Source organism: Acanthaster planci, linkage group LG04 (assembly GCF_054643075.1).
Source record: "Acanthaster planci isolate LZ-2023a linkage group LG04, COTS_SCS, whole genome shotgun sequence".
Taxonomy (NCBI): domain Eukaryota; kingdom Metazoa; phylum Echinodermata; class Asteroidea; order Valvatida; family Acanthasteridae; genus Acanthaster; species Acanthaster planci.
Genome location: NC_141780.1, coordinates 15,038,292 through 15,051,773, shown reverse-complemented (window position 1 = coordinate 15,051,773; position 13,482 = coordinate 15,038,292). Strand labels below are relative to the sequence as shown.

Here is a 13,482-nt window from a genome sequence, read left to right as displayed (position 1 = left end):
GGAGAGGACATTAAACTGGCATTGGATGTAATTTCAGGCTATTCATGGTGAGAAAGACATCAATAGGTGGAAAGGCTTGCGGTAGCACCATGCGAAGGAATATATATAAACTGGGAAGGAATATAAGTAAACTGGCATTGTTAGAAAATTATACCAGCCAACATCTACTCAGGTCATTTGCAAGAGTATGAGCCGTAGCCTATGCACGACTGTCGACCGTGCAATGAACAGTCGCGCTGCGCGCTAGCTACGTGTTTACACGTAGCACGTGAGCCTCGTACATTAAGCAGGAAATCACAACTGTTCAGACTGTGGAATTATACCGTGAACTTGAAAGTGCTGCACCGGTGATTTAAAACACGAGTCATAAAATGTGAGGAAAGTTTTGAAAATGTGGCAGTGTTCCTCAAATGACCACTGCTGGTTGGGCCATTGATTTTGGAGAATGCAGTGGCTCAATGAATTTTTTAGTGGCCCCGTGCCATCTGAGCATCGTTAAGATTGAGTGGGCATGAGTGTCAAGGGCTGACGCGACAGTGGATCTTGCTACAGTGCGGTCTGTTGAGTTCGTGATGAGCGAGGAGTTTACACTCCAGACCTAAACAGTATGGTATGTGGTCGGGGGGGGGGTGTTGTGACATCTAACACCAAGTTTCGTGGAATTTTGTAAATCGTGTCACAGTTTAGGGCTGAAAAAAAATTGTGTCCTTCCTCCATGGTTCTACATAAGCAAAATGTGCTTATCAACTTTTCAGCTGCATCCGGCAAATTTGAGCCATCGTACGTGTATCCATCTCTTCTCACAGCTCAAAAAAGGAAAAATCAATCCTGTCTTTTCTAGGAAAGACAGGATCCTGTCTTCACAAAACACCTGCTTTACATTCACAGCATGTGGAAAAAAAGTTTTGTGGTTTTCACAAGTTCCCTTCGCATTTCGCTATCACGGTTTCGAAAACACGCAATATTGCTTCATGCAAGGTTTCCGCTGGTTCCCGGAGGCCTAGACCTAAACAGGGGTATTCAATCGCTCCTTTTGCTGGTAACTGCTGCGCTAATTCCTGGCTGTCTATCACACTAATCTTTTATTACGCTTTGACAGTTAAACCGCTGTTTTCCCATCTTCCACGCTGGGAAGCTGGACTGTTGTACCGTTATGAATAACAATGGGACCATAGCTACGAAGATGTTGACGTGAAAAGTCCGTGAAACTGCTGTGAGCTAATCCGCTCCCAAGCTGATCAACTTTCCACCGTGAAAACGGGCTTACATTGCCTTGACAAAAATTTCACGGTGATGTAATGGTGTTGAAAGTTCATAGTGAATTATGGCTACCCGTGTTACAACACACTTCACCAGTTATTCATACTTGGTCATTCCTACTCCCAAGTCTGCCTCATCTGGCATAATTCGATGATGTGCGGCAGAGATCAAGAGGGTGTAAACAGAACCGAATATCTCTGTTTATCTATATAGAATGTCGAGAGCCACAAAGTTGCGGTTACCGGGTAGCCACTCCGGCAGCGATCCAGAGCAATGGCCCACTACTTGGCTTGGCCTAGCATGGCGTGGGAAAAGTGAAGGGGAGTTGTGAAATGTGTCGATTCCGTCTGTGGAGGGAGGACACAAGGAGTTTGAACTGCGTGGGCTGTAACATCAGTCCAATTGCTGCTTTCTGGTATGCCAGATAAGCCATAGCCGGGCCGCAGCAAGCGCTTGCTACATACCATCTGTTTCAAAACCATGAAAGTCCTCTATACCCTGTCATCGCTGCAATATTTCGCTGGTAACCTGCATCCTTGAAACTTTGTGTATCATTATATAGGGCATTGAACATTCATGTTTTCGTTGGTGCTTGGTATGATTTCACAACAATATCAAATTTAATGCTTGCGCTGTTGCTTGTTTTAGGCTATGAGCGTTTAATGTTTGTGTGCAGTTATTGCCCTTCCAGATCACTTACTTCTGGAGTTGTTTTAGAGGAGAAATTTGCCAAGTTATTTTCATTTTCGTTACAGCATTTATACAAAAGTGTCTCTTGCTCAGTGCTTGTGATGAAATAGCGCATTTTGTTTCTCACGAACTTAGCTTAGATTTCAAGTGGTAGTCATCATGTTGTTCACGTGAACTTAATGCTTTCTATTTCTGTTACCCTGAAAAAATCAACTTTGTCGAGAACAAAACGCAATACAGGGAAGACGAAGAATATATGTATGATTGGGCATAGGTCTATGTGCATTTGTCGTGCCTGCGACAGTTGAGGAAATAATTCGGAGATTCCGGTGTAAGGGGATGAGAATGTTTGGTATTATACAACACCTGAATAAATCCCCGTCATCTGATTCATGAATTATTCAGTAGTATCAATTGAAGACGTTCAATATACCGTTCAACGTGCGCTTCGTGGTAGGCACAGTCGCAACTCTTAACACAAACACAATTTTGGTAGATAGCTATGAACATGACGCACCATTCCTCTTTCTGTCAGTTGAGGGATGTTTCTAAAACGTAATTTGTGGCTACACGTTGAATAGAGAGAAATAAAATCACGGGATGTCAAATGATAAGAGCTCTCAGGCTGCAAAACACATAGGAACGCCTGCGCAAAAATATTGAGTTTTGTGTTGCTAAATGGTGATATTTTGTGTACAAACTCAGTGTGTTGACTTTGTGCCCTCTTGGTATGTACATAGACGCATCACTGGTTTTAATGAATAGGGTCCTTAATTGAAACGAAAGGTGTTACATTTTTTTCAGTGTAAAGGCTGCATACATATGCAAACAATTCAGCAATTAAAATGTCATTGAACTAGCTTGCATTTAGTGGTATACGTCCCGTTTTGAAAATCTAGCTAAGCTGTACATCATGGAACAGATGCAACATGCTGACAAGTTCACACAACCAGACAGAAATGACAGGGCTGGGAAAAAGTCATGCGAGTCAAATTCAGGATTCTCCGAAAACGTTGTTTGGTACGCGGGGATTTGTCGGTGTCGTATGTACTTTGGAAAAATGTGAAATCCGGTCTCCTTTTCCTAAAAATTGACCGGGCCTTCCATGTCCCTTGAGCTGGAGCAATATACCGAGAGGCCCAATGTTCCTAGCAATGAAGGGTCTTTTGGAGTGGAGGGAACCGTACTTCGCTGGCTTGCAAATGACTATGACATGGCACGGATTGCGGTCGCAAACTAACAACAAAATGAACACTCCCCACCATCATGAATCTTTTCAACCGATGAGGTGGTGCTGCTGCTCCCGGTGGAATGTTCTCACAGTTCTCGTGGTGCAACTTGATCGGTGCGTGATTTTATTGTTATACTGCGCTTGTTACCGCACCGGATGTTGGTTGAATCGAGGCCCGTTTATCACGTGTGTCTGGTATTCATAACCAAATTCCGATTTTCAGGCCAGAAAAAGGAAAACATCTGGTATTTAACCCTTAATTTTGCAAAGCCATTTCTTGGAACTGTGTGTTATTATATCCCATGAGGTACCCAAAATGTAGTTCGTTCAGGTCAAGTAACAAGACCAGGGTCGGAGCATTATACAGCTTTTGGCACGTGCTCTATGCATAAGACCGTAGAGTCAAGGTTTAGACCTGACGTAGGCTTAATTAACGTCGGTGCGTGGCCGTTTTCCAATATTCAACTTCGTCTCCGTCCTAGGCTTCGTTCCCAAAACCAATCCCCAATTATGGGCCTGAAACGTTTAATTACATTGGATTACTGCAATTTTTGGCTTTCTTGCATCTTATTTGATGTACTGTGGCACTATTGGACTGATTACTATGCTTACATCTTCAAAGTCAGCTAGTAAAAAAACAGTTGAAGCCCGAGAAGGAGCCGAAGTTGAGTATTGGAAAACGGCCCATGTTTCAGGCTGCTTCAGGTCGGTTCAAGCGAAGCGAACTGGATGGCACGAAACCTTTGCAGAAAATCTAAAGCTGATGAGTGTTCAATTTTCGAAAAAAATGGCGCTTATGATCTGACCTAACAAAATCTTGGTGTTGTGTTCGCCTTTGTGACGAGTATAAACCACCCTTTCAATGAGATGAGTTCACGAACATCAAATAGCAATTGACAGCTAGTTATGTACACATGCAGGTAAATTGGAAATTACAAAAAGGGGTTCATTGGTTGCCACGTTTAGTAAACCCAACAAACCACGCTCGGGGAGCCAAAAATCATGAGCGATTTAAAATAGAAATGTGTTTTAGCATCAAAAACATCCACTCCAGCATGCAGCTCTAGAGTAACAATACACAAGCCGAAAGGGGACATAGTGCTGCATACAAGGAGATCTCATCAATCCTGTACAACATGTTTGCAGATAAAAGTTTGTACATTAGGGTTTGCGCTTGATTTCGTTTCCGTAAACGGCTATATTTGTGTAATTCATTAAAGTCAGACATTGGAGTTGGTAACGATGGCTCATTAGATAATTTTAGACAGCAGAAGTAAACGCACTTATCACACACAGCATGAGCCTTTAGACAGTTAAAAGTCAATTGTGTTTGTGAGTTCTCTTTCAGTGACCAGAGTATGCTCACACCTCGTCCTCTTGTTGGCGTCTTGCTAACACCGCTTTCAGTGCCTTGGAGGGCTTTGGTATTTTCTCCCATCTACAACGCAGCATCGGCCGGAGTACCCTCTTGAACTGAGGGTGTTTGGCCCCGTAGATGACCGGGTTGACACAGCTGTTGAAGATGACGATAGTACTTGCGTGCAGGGTAACCGTGTCGCTGAGGGGGAAGAACATGCCGATGAAGTAAGGCGACAAGCAAAGCATGAATGCGCAGAAGACCACGAAGAGGTTCTTGGTGATCCTGAGCTGTTGGCGGCTGATTTTGCGCTGTCCACCTCGGCCTTCTTTACTCTCCGCAGTTGCCTCACCAGAAGAGGTCGATGTCACTCTAGCGGTGCTGGGATCCAACTTGACGCTGTTCCTACTTTTGTTTCTTGAAAGCTGTTCCCGGAAATGCCGCCTGATGTAAATATGAATGGCTAGGTAGCTGATGAGGACTGTTGCCATGGGAACTGGAAAGAAACTAATTGTTTGAGCAAGGTTGTATTCATCAGCGCGGGGATGCATGTCGTCGTCTGAGCACGAGGCGTGTTTGACATCGTATCCCAAGCCACCAACTCCAATGGTGAGAGGGAACACAATGACGAAGATGGGGACCAGCCAAGAAAATGTCACGATGCACGCCATCTTGCGGGGAGAGAAGATCCTGTTGTAGGTAGCCAGCGGGCGAGTTAGCCTGACCAGACGGTTCAGCGCGATCAAAGCCAGGTTGTAGAGGCTGGCACCCAGGCCGGTGTGAAACAGGAACGCCGCTATTTGACAGGGGACCTCAGTAGAAAGTGGCCAGGTGCCGTCGCTGAGCATTGCCACGCTTGTCCAAGGCAAAGACAAACTTGTCAACAGATCAGCCACACTGAGGTTGATCACGAGGACGTTTGTCGAAGTCTGGACAAGCTTGCTTAGAATCACCGACAGTATCACCGTAGAGTTGCCCACGACACCAAGGACCGCTACGACAATCCACACGCAGGCTAAGAACACCATCAAACCATAGGAAGGGGACTCAGTCAGTGCATTTGTCGTGGAGGTTGCAGTAACATTCTCCTCGTCAAAACTCCAAGCGAATGTGGAATTCATGGTGTAGCCCTTTGATTTTTTTCGGTCAGAAATCAGTGGTATTGTGGAGAGCCCAGTCGACCAGCTGGTTGAACTCACTCTAATAGGTGTATGGCACAACTTGCAATCCTGACTATATACGCCCGGCGTTCTGTCGTATGACAGCATACGCATGACGAAGACGAAATGAAATTCTGAACTGCATAATTATTCCGCTTAAACTCTCTCATGTAGCATTTTGCGGAAATTGATCCGTAAAAACACGGCATTTCCTAGCGATGACAGTTGAAAGGCTTAAAATATTAATCGTGCACGAGCAGGACAGAAATTTACACACCGAGAACATGACAAGAAAGGAAACTTTACAGCACAGTTCAACCTCATAGAGATTCCCATTGAACTGTGACCAATGGCTTAGATTTCATGCTCACCGTGTACGTTTGGCAACCCAATAGCCTATCCGTTCGCTGTTGTCTGCTGTTGTCTGAAGAAAGCTTATCGATGCCAGCAGTCAGGGTAAAACGCAAGACAGAAAAAAACAAAGTGCTCGTTTTAGTTCCAAACATGATGTGACTGGTTGATATCGATGTTTGGTTTGTTTACATCACTTAATTTAAGGTAGTTAATCTCACTGTTTGTGCAACACGACTGTAGGCCTATATGAAATAACTGTAAGTCATAAAGACGAAACTGATCATCTTAGAATAATCCCTTCAGTAACATCATGACGTCATTATTTTAAAACCTTATACAAAAAGAGTACTTATGACTAACAAGTGTTTTTTTCCTCTTTCGTATATCGTGAAAGTATGGTATAATCACAAATGTCAAGCATTTTCCACTGGTACGTTATAAGATGTCGCCCTCTCATGTTATGACGTCAGCAGTCCTTGTATACTACCCTAATTTCAACTCTTGACATATTAGGAATCTAGTTAAATCCATGTACCTGCACTTCCAGTTACCCTATAGGAGTCGAGGTCATGTGATATTCTGCTGCAATTAGAGTCGCCTAATATGTGCTCTATTTAACATATGGATGTGCTATACCTCATTCAGTTTCAAAATTTTAATTGATAAAATTTCTTGTAGGCCTACTTTACTTTACTCAGTAATTATACAAATTCTTTTAAACTGATACTTGATGACGTCATAATGTTTTGTACACTCGACATCATTATGTTAATACGAGGTTTCACGATAATATTCTAAGATATTTAAATACGTTGATCAACGTGTTGATTTGTTCCAAGCATTTAAAATGTACCTGAACTTTGACCTTTTATACTGCGGAAGTGAGGACCAGCCAACTTCGACACTCAAACAGAATTTCTGAGAAAAGTTGGTCGTTTTGGAAAGTGCAATTGTTTGCCGCTTTATACCTGATAATGCATTATCATGATGTTATACTTGTTTAATGCACATCTACGGATCAATGTTGATATTTGTGTCAGGCTTGAAGTTTCTGGGGAGATGTTTGATTCGATGCAGGTGTGGAAAAATGAAAAGAGCTGATTAAAGTGAGCAATCCTCCAAACAAAAATTGGATATAACTTAGGCCTACGGGATGAAACGAAAGATAAACAAAACGAGGAAATGGCTTTGAGCGCTTCATTGCTTTACATATAGATATTGTAAACACAACTAAAATACGCATAAACGTAAAAAATACAGGCCCGCGTGAGACTAACAGCTGAAGAATCACTTCTGCTTTATCCTCTCCCAGCAAAGAGTACTGAAAAAATAATAAAGATAAGGGTTGGGAAACAACTTCTAAAAAAATGAGTTACAACGTGCTACCATCGACAGAACCGGCTTTCGCTAACCCCAATCGAATTTAACATTTGTTTCTTGACAATGTCATGTCTAATCGGGCATATAAATTTGAGTAATATACGATATTGATAAAAACAGTGTTACTTCAATCCTTCAAAACTCGCACGCACAGAATAATCATATGTACAAGACGGTTTCAATACATATTCCTTTGGGACGTTTCAATGTTCGCATCGTTAACACAAGACAGTAATCTGTCCATGTATGGACGTCATGGTATGGACGTCACATTTAAGTTATTTATCGACAAAAATGCTTCAGACATGCCTACTTTACAACAAAAATCGTAATTTCAACAACGTACGTTATGTCTCCAACTGGAATTTCAAAATGCATTTGGCAAACGAGTCTTCATAAGTTTCTCCGGGGTTATCTTTGCTAATGTTCCCATCATGCAGTTACAACTTGTTCATAATACACGTACATAAGTATTGTCCAAGAATGAAATGCATCTGTCTGTTATTTTCGAGATCATAACCTTGAAAGAAAAAGTATTCATTCGTTGTAAATACAACTGCAACACTGAGACTGTCGTCGTTTTTGCCCTGGTTCTGTAGTCTGACTTCTCAGCCAATGCCTTGGAAAATGGCCCAAATTCAAGGTAAAATCAAAGAAAGTGTACATATACGAAAAAAAGTAAACGAGAAAAATAATTAGAAGAGTACGAGATTTCAATACGCTTGAGCTGAAAATTCTTAATATGGACAAATATGTATATTATAATTTTAAAAGATAACAGTTTCAACAAAAATACCAAAATAACACCAAATAAATATTTGTATGTGTATCTCCAACAAATACTTTTTTCAATACAGACAATTCAAACGCTTGTACTTCTACTTTCGACCGTTACACTTGTATATGATGTAGTTTATACAGAAATCCCCAATGCTTATTAAATTAAACATTAAACATGTAAACATCGCATAAAATGATGTCCTTTGCGAGCACTGAGATTAAATCGTATACTGTGCTATGATCTTTTCAAACATAGGATTTGTTCGCTTTTACTTTTTTAATGCTCGCAATTTTTGTCTACAAACTTCATATTTTGTACAGTTTTTTTATATAATGCTGTAAAATTTTGATCTATTCCAGAATAATAATCCTTCACTTTAATCGAGAAAAAAACAAGCAAATCGGGGATGCGCAAAGTCAGAATTTGTGATTCAACAATGTTCTTAAAGTTTACCGTGCAATTTTAACTATAGAGGTAACTCCTCCTCTGACGCATGGTGATTGTCTGTTCACACAGTCCGCTCTTGTTGACCTCTCCGGATCGCTTGAAGCGCCTTGGACGGCTGAGGTATTTCCCCCCACTTACAGCGTAGCATCGGACGGAGCACTTTCTTAAACTGAGGGTGTTTGGCCCCGTAGATGATCGGGTTGACGCAGCTATTCAGAATCAGGATTGTGGCCCCATATAATGCAAACCGCATGCTGGACGGAAAGAAAAGTGAGACGTGGTAGGGGGATATGCACAGCGTGAACGCGAAGAATGCAGCGAAAAGGTTTTTCGTGATCTTGAGCTGTTGTCGGCTGATACGGCATCTTTCATCGCGATCGCCTCTGCGTTCTGCTGTAGCCTCTCCCGAAACCGTTGGCGCTGATGATGCCATACCAGCAGTGCTGTTGTGTGGGGTTAAGGTGTTCTTGTTATTCCTTTTTGGAAGCTTTTTTTTGAAGTGCCGCCTGACGTGAACATAGATGACAAGATAGCTGATAATGACCGTGGTCATGGGGACAGGGTAGAACCCTATGGTCTGGGCGAGGTTGTACTCATCAGCACGGGGATGCAGGTCGTCATCGGAGCACGAGTCAAGTAGGAGATCATAGCCCAAGCCCCCGACTCCAATGGTGAGAGGGAACACGATGACAAAGGTTGGGACGAGCCAGGAAAAGGCCACAATGCACAGCATCTTGCGGGGAGAGAAGATCCTGTTGTAGGTAGCCAGCGGGCGAGTTATCCTTACCATACGGTTGAGCGCGATAAAAGCCAGGTTGTAGAGGCTGGCACCCAGGCCGGTGTGAAACAGGAACGCCGCTATTTGGCAGGGGACCTCAGTGGATAGTGGCCAGGTGCCGCCGCTGAGCCTCGCCACGCTGGACCAAGGTAAAGACAAACTTGTCAACAGATCAGCCACACTGAGGTTGACCACAAGGACGTTGGTCGAAGTCTGGACAAGTTTGCTCAGAATCACTGACAGGATCACCATGGCGTTACCTGCAACACCAAGGACCGCTACGATGGCCCACGTGCAGGCTACAAACACAAGCACACCACGGGAATAAAGTTCAACCGGTGCGTCATTCGTTGAGCCTGCGGTAGCATTTTGCTCTTCAAGATTCTCAGGCAAGGTTGAATTCATGACTTGGCTTCAGAGTCTAATTACATGAAAGTGAACAGAACTATTTGCCTAAACTGCTTAATTCTGTGACGCCGCGCACCTCCGACGAAGTCGAGGGCGCCCTCCTCCTCGAGGCGCGGTGCGTCGGACGGCACGCCGGAGAGTCCCTGAGCGGCTAGGGACGAGTCTGTTGGGACCGAAGTATACCGTCCCCCAAGAAAGTTGGTCTTCGTCGAGATGATGGCTAATCTGATTGGTCGAAACTTAATGACGTAACCTGGACAGACCTGACTTGAAATAAACTTCGCCTGGACTTCTGACTTATATACAACAATTAACAAGCAGCTGGTTTATTCATCATCACACTCAACCAATACACCAGTAGAGGGCGCTATTGACGGGGCGACTGTGTGATTATACGTGACCCAGACTTCGCCCAGAGCAGCGAACACCACAATGAATTGTGGGCATCCAGTGCCGAATCAGGGACTTTAGGAAGTCTACGGGGCTTATTGTCAGGGCTGCGCTACGCAACTCACGTCACGAGATAGCAATTCGCCTTTGCATCGACCGCAAGCTCCTATCAGGAACTATACCGCACCACGAATCAGCCCCTCAACCTACCGAGCCCCTCAACAACACACGCACCACTCGGACTAAGGCACAAGTCACACTAGGCTAGGTGACTTTAACCCTTGCACAGCGCTTCTCGACCCTTACCTCAGGATGAGCCCTTGTTCAGTATCAGAACGACTAAGCCTTGCTTGCGCGTGCCTTTTACAGCCTTTGCGCTGCTGTGACCACGCCCGCGCACGCGTCTGCTGCTGCCCTATCGCACAACGCACAATGCGGAGCCTATGTGCCGCGCTTGCTTAACACACAGCTATGCGCGCCTAGCATCGCCTCTGTTACTGGGCAGAGCGCCATCTAAAACGTTGCACTGCGCTTAGTGACTTGCGCCCTCTGTCACGTCACAATACAGTCAGTCATAAAGTCGACAAATCTTGTCGGCGGACGCTCTCCGTACAAACGTCATTCGCAGCAGGACAAAAAGTACCCACAGTATAGTTTGGACTCCCTTACTCCAAACAAAAGATCTGAAAGTGATTTATGCCTGCCCGATCGTTCTTTATACTTACGTGAAGTAACACTACACGAATGAGTTAAGCTGTAAACAAAACTAAAGAAGTGACAGTTTGAGCAGATGCACAAATCACGTGATCCACGAAGTTTAGGTTTACACAAAACCAGAGAAAAAATAATCAAAACGGGAATCAGATATGATAACGAGCCTAACGTGGTTTCAAACCTGTTTTGGCCACGAATACAAGAATAGCAAGTCACAGAGTGGTGTGCGTGAGGAGGACAGGGAGTCCCTGGACCCAAGTCCTGGAAACGCCACCACAGTCACGCGCGCAGACCGAACATTGCCGGCCAAAACCATGTCCACAACCATAGTCATGGGAGCAATCGTGCACGCTTGAATCCCATCACAAGTATAAACATTTCAGATAAACACGGATGCATCTCAAAGAAAACATCAAAATAAGATGTGGATTATTAAGCACGTGACATGGTTATAGTGGCACAAAAGGGAGCCACCCCCAACGTCTGCATCTGTTTAGAGAAACCGTCCAATAATCCTTTGTAGCCATTCCTTTCTGGACCTCAGAACAAAGATGTCCACACGACAGAGGAAGTGAAGACGTCGTGTGAACAGCTACACAGTCATTTAAGGGGGGGGGACACTTTCGTATACGTTTTAGGATTATTTTCATCTGAGCCCGCACCAAGTCAGTCTTGCTAAGATCAGGTGTACTACCCTGGCGAGAAACTGGCGAGAGGCTACCTGATGGGCCCAAATATTGGTCAACCCAGTCACGGTTACGCATTTGAGGGCTCTGACCACATGTACCGTGATCGCCAGTCCTGTGTCTTCTTTGCGACCACGTGGAGAGGAAAGGATGTTGTCAGGGAGGTAAAGTGATTAACCCTCAAAGAGCCGAGTTTTTTTGGCCTGGTCACAACGGGGGGGGGGGAATCCGCAGCCCCCCGATCTTGTACTTCAATGAAATTTGGCAGTGTCATAGAGGCATCCATACTTATCATCTGTGTGAAATTTCATGTAAATTAATTAAGTCTTTGCATAATTGTGACTAATTGATTATTCATGGTAGGATACCACTCTGTCCTATGTACGGTGTACTGCTGTGTACAAAGTCATGGTAAATGTTACATCACGCTTCACCCTGCCTTCTAAAATTCGTCGCTGAGAGAACACGTCCGATTTTCATAAATTTGGGATCAAAATGAAGCTGAAACATTGGAAACAATTTTCATAAAGTATTAGCACGCAGAAAATAATCTTAGAGATGCTTTAAGAACAAATCAACGGGGGGGGGCGGATTCCGCCCCGGCTCTTTGAGGGTTAAACGCAGGTCCAAAGTGTAGTTGAACTCTTCTTTGGCTATACCAAGTGCGAAGGCGGCAGGGTTCGTTAGGCTCGAAGTGGCTTGGCAGAGGTCACTGCTGAGCGACAGGCGTTATGAAATACCCGGGCATATTTGGAACAGGCCTACGTGGTTATTGTATGATAAAGGGTGAGGGAGAAGTTGGAAACATTGCCGTAGGCCTGGGTGGGTGGTTGGGTGTGTGTATCTGAGTTTGTTTCTGCATTCAATAGGGGACCCTGAACAATAGAGAACAATAAGGTCCCCGATTGACAGAGGGTCCCCGATTGACAACTGTGTTCAAAACATATGGGTGGTCTTCTAAAAAAGTTGAAGTACAAACAAAAGAGGAACAATAGGGGGTCCCCAGTTGCAGGCAAATACACACTTGTGTGTGTGGAGGGGGGTATTTTGTGGGGCTACCGTTGAAACAAGAGAGCTCTATTGGCATACGAACCCCCCTTCTCGTACTTGGGTGCCTATCGTTATCATGCTTCTACGCGTATCGTAGATCTACTACTTGCTTGCATCGTAATCCAGTCTCTGAGTCAGATTTAACCACTTAAATTCACTTTTAAGTTAAAGAGGGGTATATTTTTCTATCGTGTGTTTGTTTGTTATTTTGTCATTCGATGAATGAGATTTTTCAACACTTGGAGATTAAGATAAGTTTATTCTTTTGCTTTTGTAAAGACGGCAAGCCACATTTCTATCAGCCTATGAAGGCCCCCCCAAAAAAAGTGATGTAAAAGGGGCATACCCTGTCGGAGTAGCCATTTCGCGAATACACATTACGCTTGCGCACATTCTATCGACTGGTCCTACCATTTATTTTACTTGGCTCGTCGAGCCCCCCCACCAGTCCTTTGGGCGCGCAATCCACCAAATGGTCGTATTTCTGCATGCGAACTCAGTAATATATTGTGATCCCACGGTTTTTTACAATAAGACATGCAATAATCAGGAGGGATCATAGAAATATTTCTGTAAATCCCGAATTTGGGACTGATGTTTCCAATATGGATATTTCTTTCACAAAAAGCCCAAATTGGATAGAGGATTTTGGATAGAGGTGAGCGGCTACATTCAGAGCTAGCTGAGCGCATAGTTTTACGACTATTTTGGGTGTGTCTTCGGAGAAAGGCGAATAAAAAGGTTTCGTGGTTAACCCCCATAAAATTGAAACGAAAAGTGATCTTCTGGCCATAAT

At 43.9% G+C, this 13,482-nt stretch overlaps 2 protein-coding genes across 2 annotated transcripts; both read right to left on the bottom strand.

The window, feature by feature from the left end:
• Window positions 1-3,287: 3,287 nt before the first annotated feature.
• Window positions 3,288-7,197, bottom strand: LOC110973973 (melatonin receptor type 1C-like). Its single transcript, XM_022225245.2, has one exon. The coding sequence runs from the start codon at window positions 5,810-5,812 to the stop codon at window positions 4,544-4,546; it is 1,269 nt and encodes a 422-aa protein (XP_022080937.1). The 5' UTR covers window positions 5,813-7,197; the 3' UTR covers window positions 3,288-4,543.
• A 135-nt stretch (window positions 7,198-7,332) lies between these two features.
• Window positions 7,333-10,472, bottom strand: LOC110973989 (melatonin receptor type 1C-like). Its single transcript, XM_087136300.1, has one exon. The coding sequence runs from the start codon at window positions 9,841-9,843 to the stop codon at window positions 8,722-8,724; it is 1,122 nt and encodes a 373-aa protein (XP_086992426.1). The 5' UTR covers window positions 9,844-10,472; the 3' UTR covers window positions 7,333-8,721.
• Window positions 10,473-13,482: the final 3,010 nt, after the last annotated feature.

What these genes read in the sequence shown, in the direction of transcription:
- LOC110973973 (XM_022225245.2), bottom strand. Translation starts at nt 5,812, where the DNA reads ATGCGTATGCTGTCATACGACAGAACGCCGGGCGTATATAGTCAGGAT.
- LOC110973989 (XM_087136300.1), bottom strand. Translation starts at nt 9,843, where the DNA reads ATGAATTCAACCTTGCCTGAGAATCTTGAAGAGCAAAATGCTACCGCA.